Raw genomic sequence first — 18,121 nt, 5'->3', positions numbered from 1 at the left:
ATCACTATCAAAATCAATACTCAACATATTTCATGCAGAATCGGATTTATCTGCCATGCCAAATTCTTTTACAATTACATAAGTATCAAACAAAAAGACTGCTTGTAAACTCAACACAAAACCATGAATGCTCTCTGGTTTTGATCTAATTAGTCATTTCCATTACATGACTCAATCTTCTGCGTTGAAGAACCCCTCTTAGTAAAAGTCCATCCCAGGCACTTGGAGTGACGTCCTCACTGCCTGAGGGTGTTTGGGGACCAGCCATGATGGCCATGGCCTGAATCTGGGTTCCCTCAGAACAGGAGGGACAAGCTAGGCTTTCTATTGCCAAATCCACGTCCAAGACCAGTTCTGGCAGCTGAACTCCAGGAACCCACCACCTGCTTTTCTCCTGAGGTTCTGAACCTGTGCTGTTCTGGGTGGGGTCCTCCCCACCTTCCCCCTCTGAGGCAGGTACTGGACTGTTATCCCCATATGCCAGGTGAGGGGACTGGTGAGAACTGCTTAAACAGTGGATCTGGGATTCACACTCAGGCAGGCAGGGTCCAGAGTCCGCACGCTCTTAACCCTTGGAGTTCTGCCAGATGCCCCCGAGAGCTCCGGGCCTTGGCCCGGGGCCATGGCCCTCTTCCCAGGACGAGTCCTGGGCCAGAATGCTCCCCCAGGGGTTCAGTCCTTCCTTTCCCACACCCACTGCCCTCGGGATAATCCAGACTCAACCTGGTATCTGGTCCCTGCACAATATGGCTCTTGCCTCCCCCCACAGCCACCGCTCCCCAACTCGGCTGCTCGCACAGTGGGCAGCCTGCAGTCTCCTGGACATGCCAGCCTATCTCCCCACCCAGGCTCCCTCTTCTGAGCTCGCTCTCGTCCTTTCAGTTCCCAGCTCCGAAGTCGCTTCCTCCAGGGAGCCCTCCCAAAGACTCTGGTTGAGTGCCTCCTCCGGGTTCCCGCGAACGCGCGAGGCTGTGCTTCCCTCCAGTCTTCACCGCCAGCCTGGGAAGCAGTCCGGGATCTCTGGGACCAGAAGCCCCGCCCAGGGCCCGGCACGTCGAGTCGCGAGCGCCCTGGAGCTGGTGCAGATTCAGTTCCGGGTTCTGGCCGACAGTAGAGACCCCGGGGCCATTGCTCACAAAGGCCGCGCTAACCGGAGAGAGAACTTAGGCCCGGAGAAGGGCGGGAGTGGGCCCGGGTATGCGGGCCCCGGAAAGGCTGCCCTGAACTAACATCCAGCTCCGCGCCGTCGCCCGGCGGTGCGTGCCCAGGATCAGAGCGCCGGGAGCCCGCGGCGGCAGTCACCCAGTAAACCACAACTCCCGAGAGGCCCTGCGCACCGAGGGGCGCAGACCGCGACTCTCGCTGGAAGGCGGGAGCTCGAGCTCGAGAGCGTGGGCGGGGCCGGAAAGAGGCGCGTTTCAAAGCGGTAATAGATGGTTTTCTTATCCAATAGGATTGGAAAACATACCTCCTGGACCGGTAGACCGCGGCAGTCGAGGGGACGGCGGCCAATGGGAGTGCGCGGGGGGTGGAGCCCAGGCCTCAGGAGCGGAAGTGGGTCGCTGTTGAGGCGGCGGCGTCTGGCTTGAGGGTTACTCCTCCGTGGCTTCCGGGGGTGCTTCCTCGGCCGGGTGCGTCGGCGGCGGCTCCTGCCGCACCAAACGCGCTCCCGGTAAGTCAGGCTTCGCGGAGAGCGAGCGGCCAGCCAGGGCCGGGCGGATGCGGGGTTCGAACGGCTTCGCGGCCTGCGGAGGCCCGCGGCGCAGCGGCCCGCCGTAGCGCGGCCAAGCCAGCGCGGCCCGGACGCCCGGCCGGGCCTCCCTCGGGGCCGCGGGCCCGCTCGCCCGCCACGCCCCGCCGTCCGCGTGGCCGTCCGCGCCGGCGTGGGCGCGGGGAACGGGCTTGCGAGCGCCTCGCCAAGGGCCTGGGCTGCCCCGGCGGGCTGCGGCCGCGGCGCTCGGTTGTAGCGAAGCCAGCGAAGCCGGGGCTGGGGAGGGGGACGGACGCGCCCAAGGTCACTCCGGGAGTCGGGCAGGGCGGCCTGGGGGCGCGGGCCTGTGCGGGCCGTTCGGGGGAGGTCCTGGCCAGGTTTTTGTTTCCCGCTGACGCCGCCTCCTTTGTGTGCTCGCGCCGACGCCCAGCCATCGCTGGCCTGCGAGGCCGCCCGGGCCGCGTGGCCGAGCCTCCTGGGCTGACGGCCCTGGGGGCGGCGGGGGCTGGCCGGGGGAGCGCCCACCCGGGGCTGAGCTTAGTGGGTCCTCAGTTTCCGGTCGTTGCGGGGGGCGCTGGAGCGCTGAGGCCTGCGGCCGGCCCCGCCCCTCGGGCGCCTGCGCCCGGCTCGGACGCCTGCAGAGTCTGAAGAGTGAGCGGGGTCTCAGGGGGCGGCTAGAGACCCGAAACGGAGTGCTCAGGGAGCACCGCTGTCCACCCTTTGACCGGTCCAGGGAGAGGGGGAAAGTTCACAACCTGGACTTCCGCGGTAGCCGTTTTTGTGCGGTTTTGGCGTTTGTCTTATTCTTGTCCGCGCCCATCGACGTTCACAGTCATACCTTCGTTCTGCCTCTGCGTCAGGGTCTCGGAGCCAGACCTAGGGTCTGAGCTCCGCAGTCCTGCACTCAGCCGAGGCTGCGTAAGTGGTTGGGGAGACTGAGGCGGTGTGCCCAAGGTCACGAAGCCATCTAACTAGTTGACGGCAGAGCTAGCCTGGAACCTCGCTTTTCCTGTGGCTGCAGGACGAGGCCTTTAAGTTCAGTGACAAGGAGTTTGGGGACCACTGGTGATGAAGGACAGAGACGTTGAAGGGAATCGCTTTGTGTGACTGGTGGTGTGTTGTGTGTGTGTGTTTTGTTTTTTTAACGGGTGGGGAGACCTACTGGGTTCAGTTTTATCTGAGCTGCAGGTGAAATGGGAACATTCAAGTAGAAAGAAGTGGTGTTGCTGGTTTTTGTATTGCCTGAGCTTGAGCTTCTAACTCAGGTTTAAAAATCTTACGTTAATACAGTGTTTATCAATCTTTTTTTTTTTTTTTTTACGGTGAACTCCCCCACCTTTTTTAGTTTTCTTATTTGCCCTCTCCATGAAATGTTACTGCTGCTTCCATACCGTAGGTCTTTTTATGTACTGTGTGTATCTATGCTTTGTACATAAGACGAATGCGACTTTTTTCCATCCCCTTTGAGAATGCATACTTTAAAAATTCTAAGCACATTTTTGAGGTCTTCTGTGTGCCAAGCTTTCTGCTTGGGGTATGGCCGCGAACAGAACAGGCATGGTACAACCCCTCGTTTAACTGAGGAGCGAGGGTGGAGGGAATGAGAGAAATTCCTTCAGGTTGAAATACGGATTGTGGGAGAGACGGGACTGGAGAGGTAAGCAGGAGCCAGGTGGGAAAAGGTCTTTGGTGTGCCCCAAGTTAATGAATTCAGAATTTATGTTAAGACCATGTGGGAAAAACCACTAAATGAAGTTCTAAGCAAGGAAGTAACATGGTTAGATTTGCGTTTTAGAAAAATCACTGTACTGTGAGGATGGCTTATAAAGATGGGTGAGACTAGTGGCCTCTGGACCAGTTAGGAAGAGAGAAGTGTGACTTGGACCACGGTGGGGACTGGGGACCAAACTCTGCACAGTGATTGCCAGTCGTGGCAGTTCTTCATTGGCTTTTTACTTAAAAGGGTGTTGCAAAGTTCATGTCCAGTAGTTTATACCCCCACCAGTTTCTGGAAAAGATTTGAGGTGCTACTGAATGCAAATGCGTGCAGAAGGTAATTGGTTTTATGCTGTAGAAACACGGCTTTGTATGTTCTTTGTGTGTAAGTTATCAGTGTCTTATTTTGAAATGATTTACCTACATCTTTCACTGACCTTGAATTAGGTGGCTTCTGTAGATGTGACAGGGCTGACTCTTACTTAATGAGGTCTAATTCACACATATGCTCTTGTAACTTACCTTTTCTGACTAGCTTGTTTCTCAGCAGGGCTTTGGGGGTTGTAGAGCAAGGCATTTTAAGGTTTCCCTCTCTGAGGAGGAAGTCCACAGCACAGATACCGCTGCATCCCGAGGTCAGAGTTCAAGTGTGAGAAAGCCCGTGAGGTTGGATTGGAGAGTGCTGCTACACAATTACCTTTGGAAGGGTTTGTTTCCCCGGGTATCAATAAGGGTTGTCAAGTTTATTATTCCTACCAACACCGTGCAGGGTAGGAAAGGCCTGAAAATATTTCAGAATAAGTATTATCAGTAGCTTCCTTGTGTAAAATGAAATTGTGACCCTAAGGCTTTCCTGGAGTAATGTCTACACCCAACATGGGGCTCAAACTCACAACACCGAGATCTCTTCTAGCCATTATGTGGAGATGAGATGCTCTTTCCTTTTCTCCCATGGTGATGGTCTGTTTTTAAGTCTTCCTTTGTTTCCTGATGGTGACTGTATTTTTACTTGCAATGTAAGGTTCCATATCCCCTTTTCATCCTTTTTTTCACCTCAAAAATACTCTGCCATCTCTGTCAAGCATCTAATGAGCTTGATGGTTTAATTTCTTTTTTTAAGATTTTATTAATTTTTTTAAAGTATTTATTTATTAGAGAGAGAGCATGGGGGGGGCGGCAGAGGGAGAAGCAGACTCCCCGCTGAGCAGGGAGCCCGACATGGGGTTCGATCCCAGGACCCTGAGATCATGACCTGAGACAAAAGCAGACGCTTCACTGACTGAACCACCCAGGTGTGCCTTGATAGCTTAATTTCAGTGGAAGAAAGTCATGATTTATGTAGTCAGCCTGTTTGTGCTAAGAGAAGGGGACACTGCGGTAAGTGTTGGACTTGGAGTCAGGTTGACCATGTTGAGTACAGGAGAAGAAACGGTAGATTAGGGCCAGGAGGAGCAGGAGAAAGGTAAGGAACCTGTGAGGTAGGTCTTGAAGGATGAACAGGAGTTTCCCAAAGTGGGAGGGGGTGTGGGACCCTTGAAGGCAGGGGGACAGCGTGGATCAGATTATGGCCCTGCTATTAGGAAGAGCCTGCAGCAGGGGCCTGACGGCCAGGGTACCAGAGTAAAGTACCGGCAGTTCTGCTTTAAACACTTGTTTGGAAGCATGATTTGTTGCAGTGGGATTGATAGACTAGGAATAGTTTGAATGGGGATTTTGAGTTTTGTGCATAATTTCATCTCTGGGAAATACTAGATGAAAACAGAAAATTGAACTGAGCTGAATCAAGTCACATTGACTGTAGAAAGTACACATCTCCTACATCTACCAGCTTTCTCGGTGACTGTGTGTTATGAGCCACACCCATACACATCTTTTGTTTAAAAAAATTCTCCCTACTTCCCAATAACTCACAAGCTGCAAACCTTGTAAAGTATTTGTGCATCTCCTGACCATTTAACATGTGCAGAGGTGTGCTTCTGTTATGTTAGATTCTTGACTTGTGTGTATGTGACACTGACAAAGGTTTTTAGTGCTGTACCCCTAATTTCATTGTTTTTCCGTAAGTCCTGTGGTGTTTTGTATTGTGTGGTATATTTTAGGAATACACATATCTGTAACTTCAGATGAGGCCAGAAAGGTTAGCATTGGGTTAGGGAAGGGAGGTTACTCTGTGAAGGAGATGGATGTGATCGTTTGGGAACATTTGCAATCTTCTTGGACCTTTTGGAGCCTGGTAATTTTTTTTAGGCTACCATGTGAAGCCTTTTAACTTCCTCTGGCCCCTTTTCCATCTCTTTTAGAGCATTACCTTCATAGTCGGGAGCTTGCTGTACTTTATGAAGCATCCCAGCTGCCACCTTTGTCTTGGAGGCCAAGGACCGTTGACTCCCTATTTTACTTCCTAGGTAGAGGGTTGAAGGAGAGTTGAGGTTCTGGATTAGGACTTCTGCCGCTCACAAGCCCAGGTGTGGGATCCCACTGCCAAGATTAGTTAGTGTCCCTAGAGAATTGGGTTTGGCTAGCTCTTTGGTGACTGTGTGCAGGCATTCTTTAGCCAGTCCACCTATGCATCTGCTTGGAGGGGAACGGAAGGACTTGTGCTGAGGATCGGGGGCGGGGGGGTGGGGGGTGGGGAGCGGGGAGCGGCTATTTAAGATCAGCCCGGCTATGCAAATGAGGGAGCTCCCACAGTGGGGCACTGCTCAGCTGCTCCCTGCTGTAGGTATAGGCCATAGAATCATATTTGTAAGCTTCTGACCACCTCCCCCCACCACCTTCAGGGCCTGTGCCTTGATTATTTTTAGTAGTTCTAGATTGATTCCACACACCCCCTACTAGGTTCATGATTCAGTAGAAGCATCTAAGCCTCCTAGCTGGCTTTTTCTGGCAGGCTCTGTGTTCAGGTACCATCGACAGAGACCCAGCATGCCTGCCCCCTGTGAGTTTCACGGGTAAAGTGACCTTGGTCACTTTCCAGGGAAGAGTGGAAAGTTGTTGATGGCCTCAGCACTTGAGGTTGATATGCTCCATTGGCCTCTGGTATCTTTTCAACCTCTGAAAGGAGATAGATCCTTAGGTTTCCTTTGTGATACACCCTTGCTCCTGGCCTCCAGAAATTGCCTTGTTTGTATCACCAGGCCACCAGGGCTGAGAGCAAATTAGGTTAGCGGTCAGGGAGGTGGAGAGAGCCACTCAGTTTCACTTCCAGGCTGTCCCCTTCTACAAAGGAGTTGGTTGGATTTGGTATCTTTTGATATCTTCCCAGTTGTTTCTCCCCCCCATCCATATGTTTATTTTTTTTAATTTAAATTCGATTAACATGTAATGTATTAATTGGCTTTAGAGGTAGAGGTCAGTGACTCATTAATCTTATATAACAGTGCTCATTACATCACATGCCCTCCTTAATGTCTATCACCTAGTTGTCCCATCCCCCCACCCCTCTCCCCTCTGGCAACCCTCAGTTTGTTTCCTATGATTAAGAGTCTCTTATGGTTTGTCTCTCTGGTTTCATCTTGTTTTATTTTTTACTCTCTTCCCCTGTGATCCTCAGTTTTCTTAAATTCCACATATTTGTGAGGTCATATGGTAATTGTCTTGCTCTGATTGACATTTCACTTAGCATAATATCCTCTAGTTCCATCCACGTCATTGCAAAAAGATTTCATCTTTTGATGGCTGAGTAATATTCCATTGTGTATATATACACCACATTTTCTTTATCCATTCATCTGTCGTTGGACATCTCGGCTCTTTCCATAGTTGGGCTATTGTGAACTTTGCTGCTATAAACATGGGGGTGCAGGTGCCCCATTCAGATCTATGGGGTAAATACCCAGGAATGCAATTGCTGGGTCGTAAGGTAGCTCTATCTTCAACTTTTTGAGGAACCTCTGTACTGTTTTCCAGAGTGGCTACACCAGCTTGCATTCCCACCAACAGTGTAGGAGGGTTCCTCTTTCTCCACATCCTCACCAACATCTGTCGTTTCCGGACTTGTTAATTTTAGCCATTCTGACTGGTGTGAGGTGGTATCTCATTGTGATTTGTATTTCCCTGATGCTGAGTTCGGTTGAGCATTTTTTCGTGTGTCTGTTGGCCATTTGTTTGTCTTCTTTGGAAAAATGTCTTTCATGTCTTCTGTGCGTTTGTTTCTTGATTGGATTGTTTGTTCTTTGGGTGTTGAGTTTGTTAAGTTCTTTATAGATTTTGGATACTAGCCATCTATCTGATACGTCGTTTGCAAATATCTTCTTCCAATCCGTTGGTTGTCTTTTCATTTTGTTGACTTGTTTCCTTTGCTGTGCAAGAGCTTTTTATCTTGAGATAAGATCCTCCAAATCAGTTAGTGATATAACCGCATCAGACACTGCTGTTAGAGAAATAAGGTGTCTCCGCTCCCAGGGGTTTCATCGACAAGAGGGTCAACCTAATGTTTGGAGGGAGTTCCTCATAATCCTGCACATGAAACTATAGAGAAATTCATAAGAATGGCTTCTTTGAGAAGAGAAGGAGCCAAGATCTGCTTTGGCTGTGTTTGAGTCATAGGTGTGTCCCAGAGATCCCAGAGCGTGGATGGGAGAGACTGAGGATCCTGCTATAGGCGAATTCCTTACAGATGTTTCTGGGGCTGTGTCCACTGCAGAGCATTTCTGAGTAATCGACTAAACCCTGTCTATTTAAAGTGTCTCCCCGCTGGGAGGGTGGGGTGCATCTGGGTGGCTCAGTCGGTTAAGTGTCCAACTCTTGATTTCTGCTCAGATCATGATTTCGGGGTGGTGAGATGGAGCCTGGTGTTGGGCTCCGTGCTCAGTGGGGAATCTGCTTAAGATTCTCTCTCTCCTTCTCCCTCTGCCCCCTCATGCGTACTCTCTCTTGCTCTCTCTCTAAAATAAATAAATCTTAAAAATAAAAAGCTTGGGAGGGGTGCCTGGCTGGCTTAGTTCTAGTTAGTAGAAAATGTGACTCTTGATCTCAGGGTCATGAGTTCAAGCCCCACAATGGGAGTAGAGCCTACTTTACAAAAAAAAAGCTTTGAAGTGAAAGTTTACTGGCAACTTTAATGCTCATGCTCACTTACCCAGGAGGGCAGGCTGTACTGGGCACTGGTACATTGCCAACAGCTTCGGGTATTTTTGACATTCTTTACAAAAGTAGTTGGGCGGGGGCTCCTGGGTGGCTCAGTCAGTTATGCATCTGCCTTTGGCTCAGGTCTTGATCTCAGGGTCCTGGGCTGAAGCAGCGCAGTGTGGTGGCAGTGGGCTCCCTGCTGAGCAGGGAGTTGGCTTCTGCCTCTCCCTCTGCCTCTCCCCCTGTCTCTCAAATAAATAGTCTCTCTCTCAAATAGCCTTTAAAAAAAAAAAAAGGGTAGTTGGGCAATACACAACAACAGTCTTTAATATATTCTTGCTTTTTAACACATGTTCTGTAATTCTACTTTTGAAATACCATTTAGGGAAGTACTTAAAATAACATGGCAATGATTACGTGTTTAGGGTTTTAAAAGGGGAGATGTGGGGTAGACAATTGGTACTAGCCAGTACCTGATAAATTGGCATTTCCCTGATGAAATTTTTTTTAAAGATTTTATTTATTTATTTGACAGAGACATAGTGAGAGAGGAACACAAGCAAGGGGGAGTGAGAGAGGGAGAAGCAGCCTCCCCACTGAGCAGGGAGCCCTATACGGGGTTCGATCCCAGAACCCTGGGATCATGACCTGAGCCGAAGGCAGACGCTTAATGACTGAGCCACCCAGGCGCTCCTCCTTGATGAAATTTTGTAGGATTTATGCTTCTATCTGCTTTAACCACGCTAGCATAGAGAGGTTGCCCTGGCTAGCTCATTCATACTCACAGGAGACTGCCCATGTGTCTCAGAGTGGCTATTTATGAGTTTATAGTGAGAACTGCCTTGTAATTGGCACACGGAATGAGTGACCTGAGGTGTCTGCACATCATCTTTCCATAGAAAAATGCACAAAGAGGGGCGCCTGGGTGGTTCAGTCGGTTGGGCGTCTGCCTTCGGCTCAGGTCATGATCTCAGGGTTCTGGGATCAAGCCCCGCATCAGGCTCCCTCCTCAGCGGGGAGTCTGCTTCTCCCTCTGCCCCTCTCCCTGCTCGTGCTTACATGCTCTTTCTCCCAAATAAATAAAATCTTAGAGAGAGAGAAAGGAAGGAAGAAAGAAAGAAAAGCGCAAGGAGCCGCCTAAGAATCAAGATTGCTTGGCGATTGTGGAACCCATGTGGAAAGTTAGGTCTCAGGCATCTGTGGGTAATTGTGTCAGCCTTGGCTGCCCTGCGTGGTATGAGGGAGGGCTTCGCGCGCCTCGGCTGGACAGAGCTGCTCATCCTAGATTTCCCTTGGGCCCCTGGCAGAAGAGTCACTTTCCTCCATCTCTGGAGCACCCCTGCCACCCCTTTTCTGCTGACTCTTCCATTTTTGGCTGTGGGAGAACCAGCTCCAGTCCCACACTTCCTGCTTCCTCCCTGCCCAGCTGTTTTTAGCCATTGTGTCTGAAGGCATGCACCACATACGTGATGACATGTCACTCCTGCTAGAGTGGGGGTCATCCTCTGTAGTGTCTGTGATGACTTCATGGGAAAAACCCCATCTCTCACAAGAACAGAATGATTGGACCGTTCAGTCTGCAGTGGTCTCTTAGCCCCCCCCCCCCCCCCAAGTGCTCTGCCATCACCTCCTCCAAGCCACACAGCTTTCTCCTTGCCTGGGGTTCTCTTGGTCTCCCTACTTCCTCTTAGTCTGCATTCCGACTTGTTCTGCCTCCCATCGGCCCTCAGAGCACACGGGACAGGATCTCTAAACACAGATCTCTGAAACCCTTGGGTGTCCTGCCCCTGAGGTGTGGGTTAGGAGGTGAGTTATGATCCAACCGTTCATCTTTGCTGTCTTCTGTTCTCTCACGCCACCCACACAGTCTTAAGCTAGGGCAGCTTCTCTCCTTCTGCACACCCCACTCCCACCCGGTTTGCTTGTTTCATTTCATTTCTTTCTTTTTTTTTTTTAAAGATTTATTTATTTGTCAGAGAGAGAGAGAGAGCGCATGCACACAAGCAGGAGGAGAAGCAGGCTCCCTGCTGAGCAGGGAGCCCAATATGGGGCTTGATCCCAGAACCCCGGGACCATGACCTCAGCCGAAAGCAGACGCTTCACCGACTGAGCCGCCCAGGTGCCCCCCAGCCTGTTTGTTTCTTGAGTAACTCCTATCGCTTTGGGCCTGCACGTGCTGGGTCACCAGTGACTGGCTTCCTGTGGCCGCCTCACTGGCCTCATTCTAGCTCCCCTGCCTGTTGACTGCTGCTTCCTCCTTGACATGATGGCTTGGTCTAAGTGATGCCTCCAGATTCTCGCAAAGCTTTGTTTCTGACTTTTTATTCTTTTTATAGGCTCTTCTTAAGCTGCCTGACTCCCCAAATTTAAACACAGATTCTAAAGTCTCTACCTCTACTCCAGTTCTCTCTCCTGAATGTTGCAGCTGCCTTTAGGTATCTCACAGCCAGCATTTCTAAAGCTAAAACCGTCTACCCTCAACACCTGTTTCTTTTCTCCCTTCCCTGATTCAGTTTTACAGCGTCACTCCTGCTCTGTGACTAGCTAGCTACCTTGGTGTGAATTGTCCTTACCTTCCTGTCAGGGGTTTAGGAATTCTTGGCCTCTAACTTTCGTGGCCATTCCCAGTGCCATGCTCTACCCCGGGTCTTTTCTTAGTGGCTGGGACACCATTCACCACCCCCACTCTCACCTCCTGAGTCATTGATTCCCTTGGTAAACATGAGTGCTTGTGAGCAGCATTAGCTAGGTACAAAGTAGACGGTGCCCTGCCCTCACAGCACTTATGGCATGCTGAATGACTACAGGGTTTGCCTTGGAAACTAAAGGATCAGAGGCGCCATCTGCTGAGATGGAGTGATGGTATTGTTGGAAGGACTTTGTTTCTGGACAAAGTAAATTTGAAAGCCTGGAAAACATCCATTTTCCAAATTGTTTCTATAATAATACATCTGATTCTGGCATGGTATTTATTTAATAGTGTGGGTTCTGCTGTCACACTGTCCTGGTTTAAATCCAGGCCACTGTTTAGTAGTCGTGGACTTCGGGCAGGTTACTTAACGGTCATCCTTAGCTCTCTTGCATGTAAAATGGTAACCTTAGGTCCCTGAGTGGCTCAGTCGGTTAAGTGTCTGACTCTTGTTTCTGCTCAGGTCATGATCTCAGGGTTATGAGGTTGATCCCCACGTTGGGCTCTTGCTCAGCATGGAGTTTGCTTGGGATTTTCTCCTTCTCCCTCTGCCCCTCATGCTTGTGTGCGTGTGCGTGTGCACGCGGGCGCCCGCGTTTTCAGATCTTTAAAAAAAATAATAAAATGGTAACCTTAATAATACCTTCCCCCTTATCAGGTGATGGGACTGTTAAATGAACTGTGTTGGAAAACAGTGTTCTGCACATAGTACAAGTAATGTCTGGGCTTCAGCTTTGGTCAGCCTTTTTATTAATCTGGTGGCCTCTACCCCCTGCAGTATTAGGAACACTGTAGTCTGTGAAGGCTTCCTTTCCTGCAACCCACACTGGTCTGCTGGGAATGCCCTCTTCTTCCCACCTCCATTCTCTGGTGACATCCAGCCCTTTGGTAGATTTCCTTAAGGCCAGCCTTCCAACTTCCTGTGCCCTCTGACCACTAACTCTTACTATGCCCAAACGAAGCAAACAGATTTGGAACGGATTGCTGGACTGGCCTTGGGCGTGGAGAGTGAGAACGAGCCAGGGGAGCTCCTGGGTGGTCTTGCTGGGGCTGCAGGGCTGCAGGAGGTGGGTTTCAGAGAGTAGGGAGGGCGTGCAGGCCAAGGAGTTGGGGTGCCTCTGGGACAGTCATAGGACAGGTCTTAACAACCATGTTTAAAGGCTTAAAAAGTAACCAAGTAGGAGGCAAGAGGCTTATGGCAAGGCCACGGTTGTGCATTAAACTATTTCCCGTTTTTCAACAGGACGGATCTCCTTCTCTGCCAGGGACATTTTTATCAAAGATTCTTCTCAATTCTTTTTTTTTTTAAGATTTATTTATTTGACAGAGAAAGAGCGTGAGCGTGTGCACAAGAAGGGGGAGAAGCAGGCTCCCTACTGAATAGGGAGCCCGACGGGGGCTCCATCCCAGGACCCTGGGTTCATGACCTGAGCCAAAGGCAGATGGTTAACCGACTGAGGCACCCAGGCGCCCCCGAATCTTCTCAGTTCTAAGATACACCATGAGGTAGATAACTTTTCCCCAAAACAGCTGCATCATGGGTGTACACCCAAATGTGAGATACTTCTTGGGATCAGAAACATTCGCAGATATGTTAGATTCCAGAAAGTGTGGTGGTCTTGTGAATCCTAGGAGGCTGTTCAAAGCAGGTGGGTGCTGTTGGTCCCTGAAGGCCAGTTTCCGTCTAAAGCTTACCAGGAATGCGTGTGCCGTTGCGAGTAGGGGCACCTGCGGCCCCGTGGTGCGGGCGTCAGGAGATGTCGTGCTGCATGCCAGCTGCACCTCTGCCCCCAGAGTGACACAGTGAAGATTTCATCCCTTGCAGCTGGTCAGGGTCACAGTGGGTAATGAGGTGGCAGGGGAGCAGATGTGGACACATGCAGACCACCAGGTAATAGAGAAAGGCTCAGCTGGCTAGGTAGTCCCTCTAGAGGGGCCTCTCTTGGGAAAAAAAGGCGGGGGGGGGGCGGGGGGCGGGGTCAGAAAGGCTTCTGAAAAACCTTCTGGCCTCTGCTTGTCCTGTATTTCCTACACCTAGCTCATACACCTCAGTCACAACACTGAGCTGTCTGCCAGGGTCAGCCCTCCCTCCCTCCACCAGACTGGGAGCTGATGACTGGGTTTATTCATGCTGTGTTCGCAGGGCAGGAGCCATACTGATAAGCGAATGAGGTGGGGAGCCTGTCTTTTTAAAGCTGTGTTGGGTGCAGCATTACACAGCACTTTAGGGCTTGAGCAGAGAGGTGGAGCTGTGCTATGGGCGGTGTTTTTGGAGGGACTGCAAGGCTGGTGCTGGTGGAATGAGTCAGCGGCATCAGCCCATGGCTATTGAGCCTTTAGAATGTGCAGCACTGTTCCAAGTGCTCTGCCAGCCCCTATAATCCTCACATACCCGTTGAGGTGGGTGCTGCTCTGTTTTGTCGTCAGAGAAACAGGGCACAGAGTTCGGTGCTTTGCCTAAGGGCACAAGTAGGGGTTTGGAGGCGCCCGACCAGTGCCAGCTGTCAGGCCCTGGGGCTGTGCTCTGATGGCTGTGGCCGGCTGTGTGTGTTAGGAAGCTGTGCTGGCCGTAGGGTAGAGGGGGCACTGGGAGGTGGGAGATCTGTTAAGAGGAGGGAGCAGCCGCGGGGGTGACGGGGCGGATGGATTTGAGAGTGGTCCTGTCTCAGCACTTCTCAGAGAGGCCTACTTCTGTCCAAGGCCCTTGTCCTATAGTCCAGTGCTTCCTGTGGTGGGGCCTTGGGAGCAGCACTGTTAGCACTGCCTCAGAACTTGGGGGAAATGCGAAATTTTGAGTCCCATCCCAGACCTGCTGAGTCAGAGACTCTGGTTTCACAAGCCTTCCTCGTGAGGCTGGTGCAGGCTCCAGTTTGAGAACCCCTGCCCTTGTCCAGAGCGCTACTGCCCGGGGTGGGTGACCACAGAGCCTCCTCTTTGCTCTGAATCTCCCTGAGTCCCTCAGCCTTGCCCAGTGCCCAGTGTGCTCAGGGCTTCCCCTGCCAGAAGCCAGCTTTGCCCCTTCTACCCTGATGACACGCTGACTCCTGGCTTCTCACTCCATGTTTTTGCTTCTCATTTGCTCCCTTTTCCACTGCATCTCTGACACTGAATTTCGCCTCCCAGTGGAAGGGCCCTGAATGAAATCCTAGGGCCTTTCAGTTCTCTAGCAGGTTCTTCACTTGCTGCTTTCTCTGCCCTTCCTGGAATCTCCCGCTTAGCTTCCCAATCCACAGTTTCTTGGTTCTTTCCCACTCACCTGTTGCCAGTGACAGAAGTCTCAGCTAGGCATGCAGGGTGAATCAGGGCAGGTGACGCTCGTCTCCTCCTCTACATTATCAGCTCCTCCAGAGGGCAACAGTGAAGCTGTGGAAAGAGCCAGAGGCCCTGGCCTCTGCTCTGGCCTCAGAAACTCCATGCCCACCTGGTTGCAAGGAGTCCGCGAGGTCATGTGTGGCCGTTCAGATGCTCTTGCCTTTTCCCAGCACCTGGCACAAGACTCTGGATGCGTTTGAGCCGCCAGAAAGAGGGGCACGCGGCGGCATAATGGGTCTGATCTCAGGCTTTGGGATCAAGTGGCCCAGTGCTCTATAAGAGTGCTTGCTTCTCAAGAATATGCAAGCAAGCACATGAGTTACATTACATGCAGTGTTCAGCAAAGTACCAGTAAAGGATCAAACTGAGCTTTCTTGATGATGTAGGTGGGAGCAGTTGTCACCTTGATACCCTTGTTTTTCAGGACTTGAAGATACTGGAAATCTACTTGGCTGCAAATTGCTGTGGTAGCCAGAGGATGAGTAACCAGCGGATGTGAGAAGTTGAAAACAGTCACCGTTCAGCTTCCTTGCCAGCCTCCGTACAGGTCCCTTCTCTGTAGGGTAGAGTCAAAGAGCACAATGAGTACTGTGAGTTTTATCAGCTCGTGAATTTTCTTTCTAAAGATTTTGTTGTTTTATTTATTTGTGAGAGTGCGCCCACGAGGTGGGGGTTTGGGGGGGCAGAGGGACAAGCAAACTCCGCGCTGAGCAGGGAGCCCGACATGGGGCTCGATACCAGGACCCTGAGATCACAGCCTGAGCCAAAGTCAGACGTTTAACCGACTGCACCACCCAGGCGCCCCCTCATGAATTGTATTTTCAAGGCTAAGCAACTACCTTATTTCTTATGGCACATTAATGAGAGTACCATAAAGGTGCCTCTCAGTAACCCTTGTTCTCGAAGGAAAAGCGTACAGGACTGAGGGCAGCTACACAACTTAGTTGTCTGGAGGAGTCCAGTGTCTTGGGTGGTGTCCTGAAGACAACAGTGATAGCTGCGGGTTTGGAAATTTTCTATTCCCAGAGCAGCTGTCCGTGTCCTGTCCCTGGAAATGCCAGGGCTCTGGTTTATTTAATCCTTCACAATCCAGTGTTCCATTTTCCCTTCTCTTTCCTTTCCCTGTGCAGTTTTTGGTCCAGTATGAGCATACTGGTAATGATCCTTCATGAGAGTTTTCTTACACTCAGTGACCAAAGTCGGTAAGTCTGTTCAGAGCATTTATCAGACTGCAGAGGCCGTGCTGTGTAACCAGGTGTCCCCTGGAGCCCCTTGAGCTCCAGAGAAGATTGCCTGAAGGTCTTCCTCCCTAGTTTATTCCCTGCTGGCCAGATTGCTCATATGATCTAAAATCAAAACAGTTGTTTTCTGAGATACTGGCTTCGTATCAGGTGGACCAGCTGGGAAACGACAGCGTCATAGTCTCTCCCCAGGTTCCAGAGGTGCTGTGAGCGTGCGGGCAGGGTGAGACAGAACCGCGGTAGAAATCCTGTAGATTCCACTCCCTGCCCCCAGCTGCACCTCCTCCTGACCACTCCCAGTCCCTAGAGCGCTCAGAGCCCACCGTTGATATTTATACACAAAAGGGCCTTTGTTTCCCTGGACCTACCCTTTTAAAAGGCAGATGACTTCCCACTCTGACTCCTTATCTGCAGATTGTCCCTGCAGCTCACTTGTAGGGAAACAGATGTCCTGAGCCTGGGCACCTCCCCTCTGAAGCCCACGCCTTGCCCAGGCAGGATCTGGTTAGACAGAGCAGTGTAGCTTATGTGACTGTGAAGAAGTTGGTTAAGCTTCCTCAGAATGATGTAAATAACTTACGTGGTCAGTTTGAACTGAAGGCTGTGAACCTCTCCTGCTCGTGCAAAGGGAGACAGCCACGCTGAGAGTAACAGGGCAGCGGGGAGAATCTCTGCCGATGTTCTAGGGTTTCTGGAGGCTGGCCCTGAGCTGGCAGTCCCCTACCCCTTGCCCTCTGGGGAAATGGGGGGGGGCAGGGCTTCAAAGGGGAGGGGGTGCTGAATCCTGAGATGGTCGACCTGGGAGGGTGAGGGGGATAGCCTCATAATGGAGGTGAAATTTGCATAGGTTTCTGAAAGCTGTGTAAGAATTGGCCAAATGAGGCGGGGGAGGAATGGGTAGTCCAGGCATGGAAGGGGTGAGAAAGCTGCCAGGGAAGATGATTGCTGTGGGGTGTAGGGTGGAGGTGAGCAGGGAGAGCACATGTTGCTGCAGTGCCCATGGTGTCCAAGCCCAGCACCTCAACTTTGGCCAGGGCCCGTGGCTGCTGCTTGCCCCCCTCGGTGGGGACCAGAAACCATACAGGTGGCTATGGTGGGGCATGAAGGGTTCTGTTCAGCAGTATCTCCTCTAAGAAATATTTCGTCCTTTGCAGAGGAAGGAAAATACAAAGAAACTTCAGAGAGAAACGGGGAAAACTTAAGTAGCCCAGGTCTTCTGGTGGCAGAGGGGAGCCGGTAGACACTGGGCTGTACACTCTGCTGAGGCTGGAGTGGCAGCTCCCTTGACAGACAGACAGCAGCTCCTGGCGGGAGAATTTTGAACAACTGTGGTCGCCTGTCTCTAGGCCCTCCTGGAGATAGTTCTCTGTTCCTTAGATTCACGGAAAGTTGCTAAACCCAAATCTTAATTTCCAACACTCCCCAGGCTGCCTTTTGCTACCGAGGCATGGGTGGAATACAGCAGGAGTCAGGCATCTCTCTCTCTTGCCTGGCCAGCACCCTTAGGTCTTCTGCACATCTCACCAACAGTGTCCATCCTTCCAGAGTTTCCAGGGACAGAATGCTTAGTACTAGGCATGCAAGGAGTTAGGGTTGTGCTGGCATCCTGTGTCTGTGCTCAGTACTTGGCATACACGGTGCCCTCTCATCCGCATGCCAGCTCTGCAAGGCTGGTGCGGTGAGGGTTTGGGCTCCGTAGAGGAATCACCACCCCAGCTCACCCAGTTCAGAGCATAGTTGGGCCCAGTGGCAGTGAGAACCAGAAACACAGGGAGCCGGGATTGGCTGGGGCCATGCAGGGTGGGAATAACAAAGTGACAGGGTCAGGTGGGAGGTCGGGTCTGTTTTGAGGAAGGCCGTACAGGGCGTGTTCTCACTGTGGGTTTTAGGGCCAGCCTGGTCAGAAGTGCTGGAGCATGCTGGGAAGCCAGTGCTGAAGGATTGGGGAGAGGGCTGGCTCGGGGAGTTTGGACTGCAGATAGCGCCAGCTGAGAGCCTGAGCCTTCCAGAAGGCAGGGTTCCTGAGCAGCCACTGGGAACTTTGGTTCTTTGAGCTCAGGGCCATGATTCTGAGGGTATAAGCTGCACTGACTAGCACCCTAAAGGTTGATGAATTCCCAAAGAAAAGACCCACTTTCCACAGTGGATGGAAATGTGGGAAACTGAGGATCTTTGGGTTGAAACAACAGAATGGCCTCAATGAGGCTAAATACAGATCCAAGGAGGGACAGGTCTGCTACTTTGGGTGAAAAGGTGGGGTTTCTGGCCAAGTCCTGACCTGGGTCAGAGGCTTCTATAAAGTTGTATATCAGCTAATTTTGACAGACCAATAGTTTGATATAACAAAGTTTAGGTTTATAGAGTTCATATTCACTATATGTT

General features: G+C 51.3%; 1 protein-coding gene across 1 annotated transcript in view; it reads left to right on the top strand.

The window, feature by feature from the left end:
- The first annotated feature begins 1,559 nt into the window (after positions 1-1,559).
- Positions 1,560-18,121, top strand: part of RNF4 (ring finger protein 4) — a 33,284-nt gene continuing 16,722 nt past the window's right edge. Inside the window, exons 1-2 of the mRNA XM_028086991.2 lie at positions 1,560-1,672; positions 14,923-15,088. Coding sequence (XP_027942792.1) covers positions 15,080-15,088 — 9 coding nt within the window. The 5' untranslated portion in view covers positions 1,560-1,672; positions 14,923-15,079. The remainder of the gene's footprint in view (positions 1,673-14,922; positions 15,089-18,121) is intronic.

This window comes from Eumetopias jubatus, unplaced genomic scaffold (assembly GCF_037043125.1).
Source record: "Eumetopias jubatus isolate StellerSeaLion01/CBP00866 unplaced genomic scaffold, mEumJub1_p1.0 scaffold_2, whole genome shotgun sequence".
NCBI lineage: Eukaryota > Metazoa > Chordata > Mammalia > Carnivora > Otariidae > Eumetopias > Eumetopias jubatus.
Note: the sequence above shows the minus strand (reverse complement) of the source record. Positions and strands in the feature narration are given on the sequence as shown.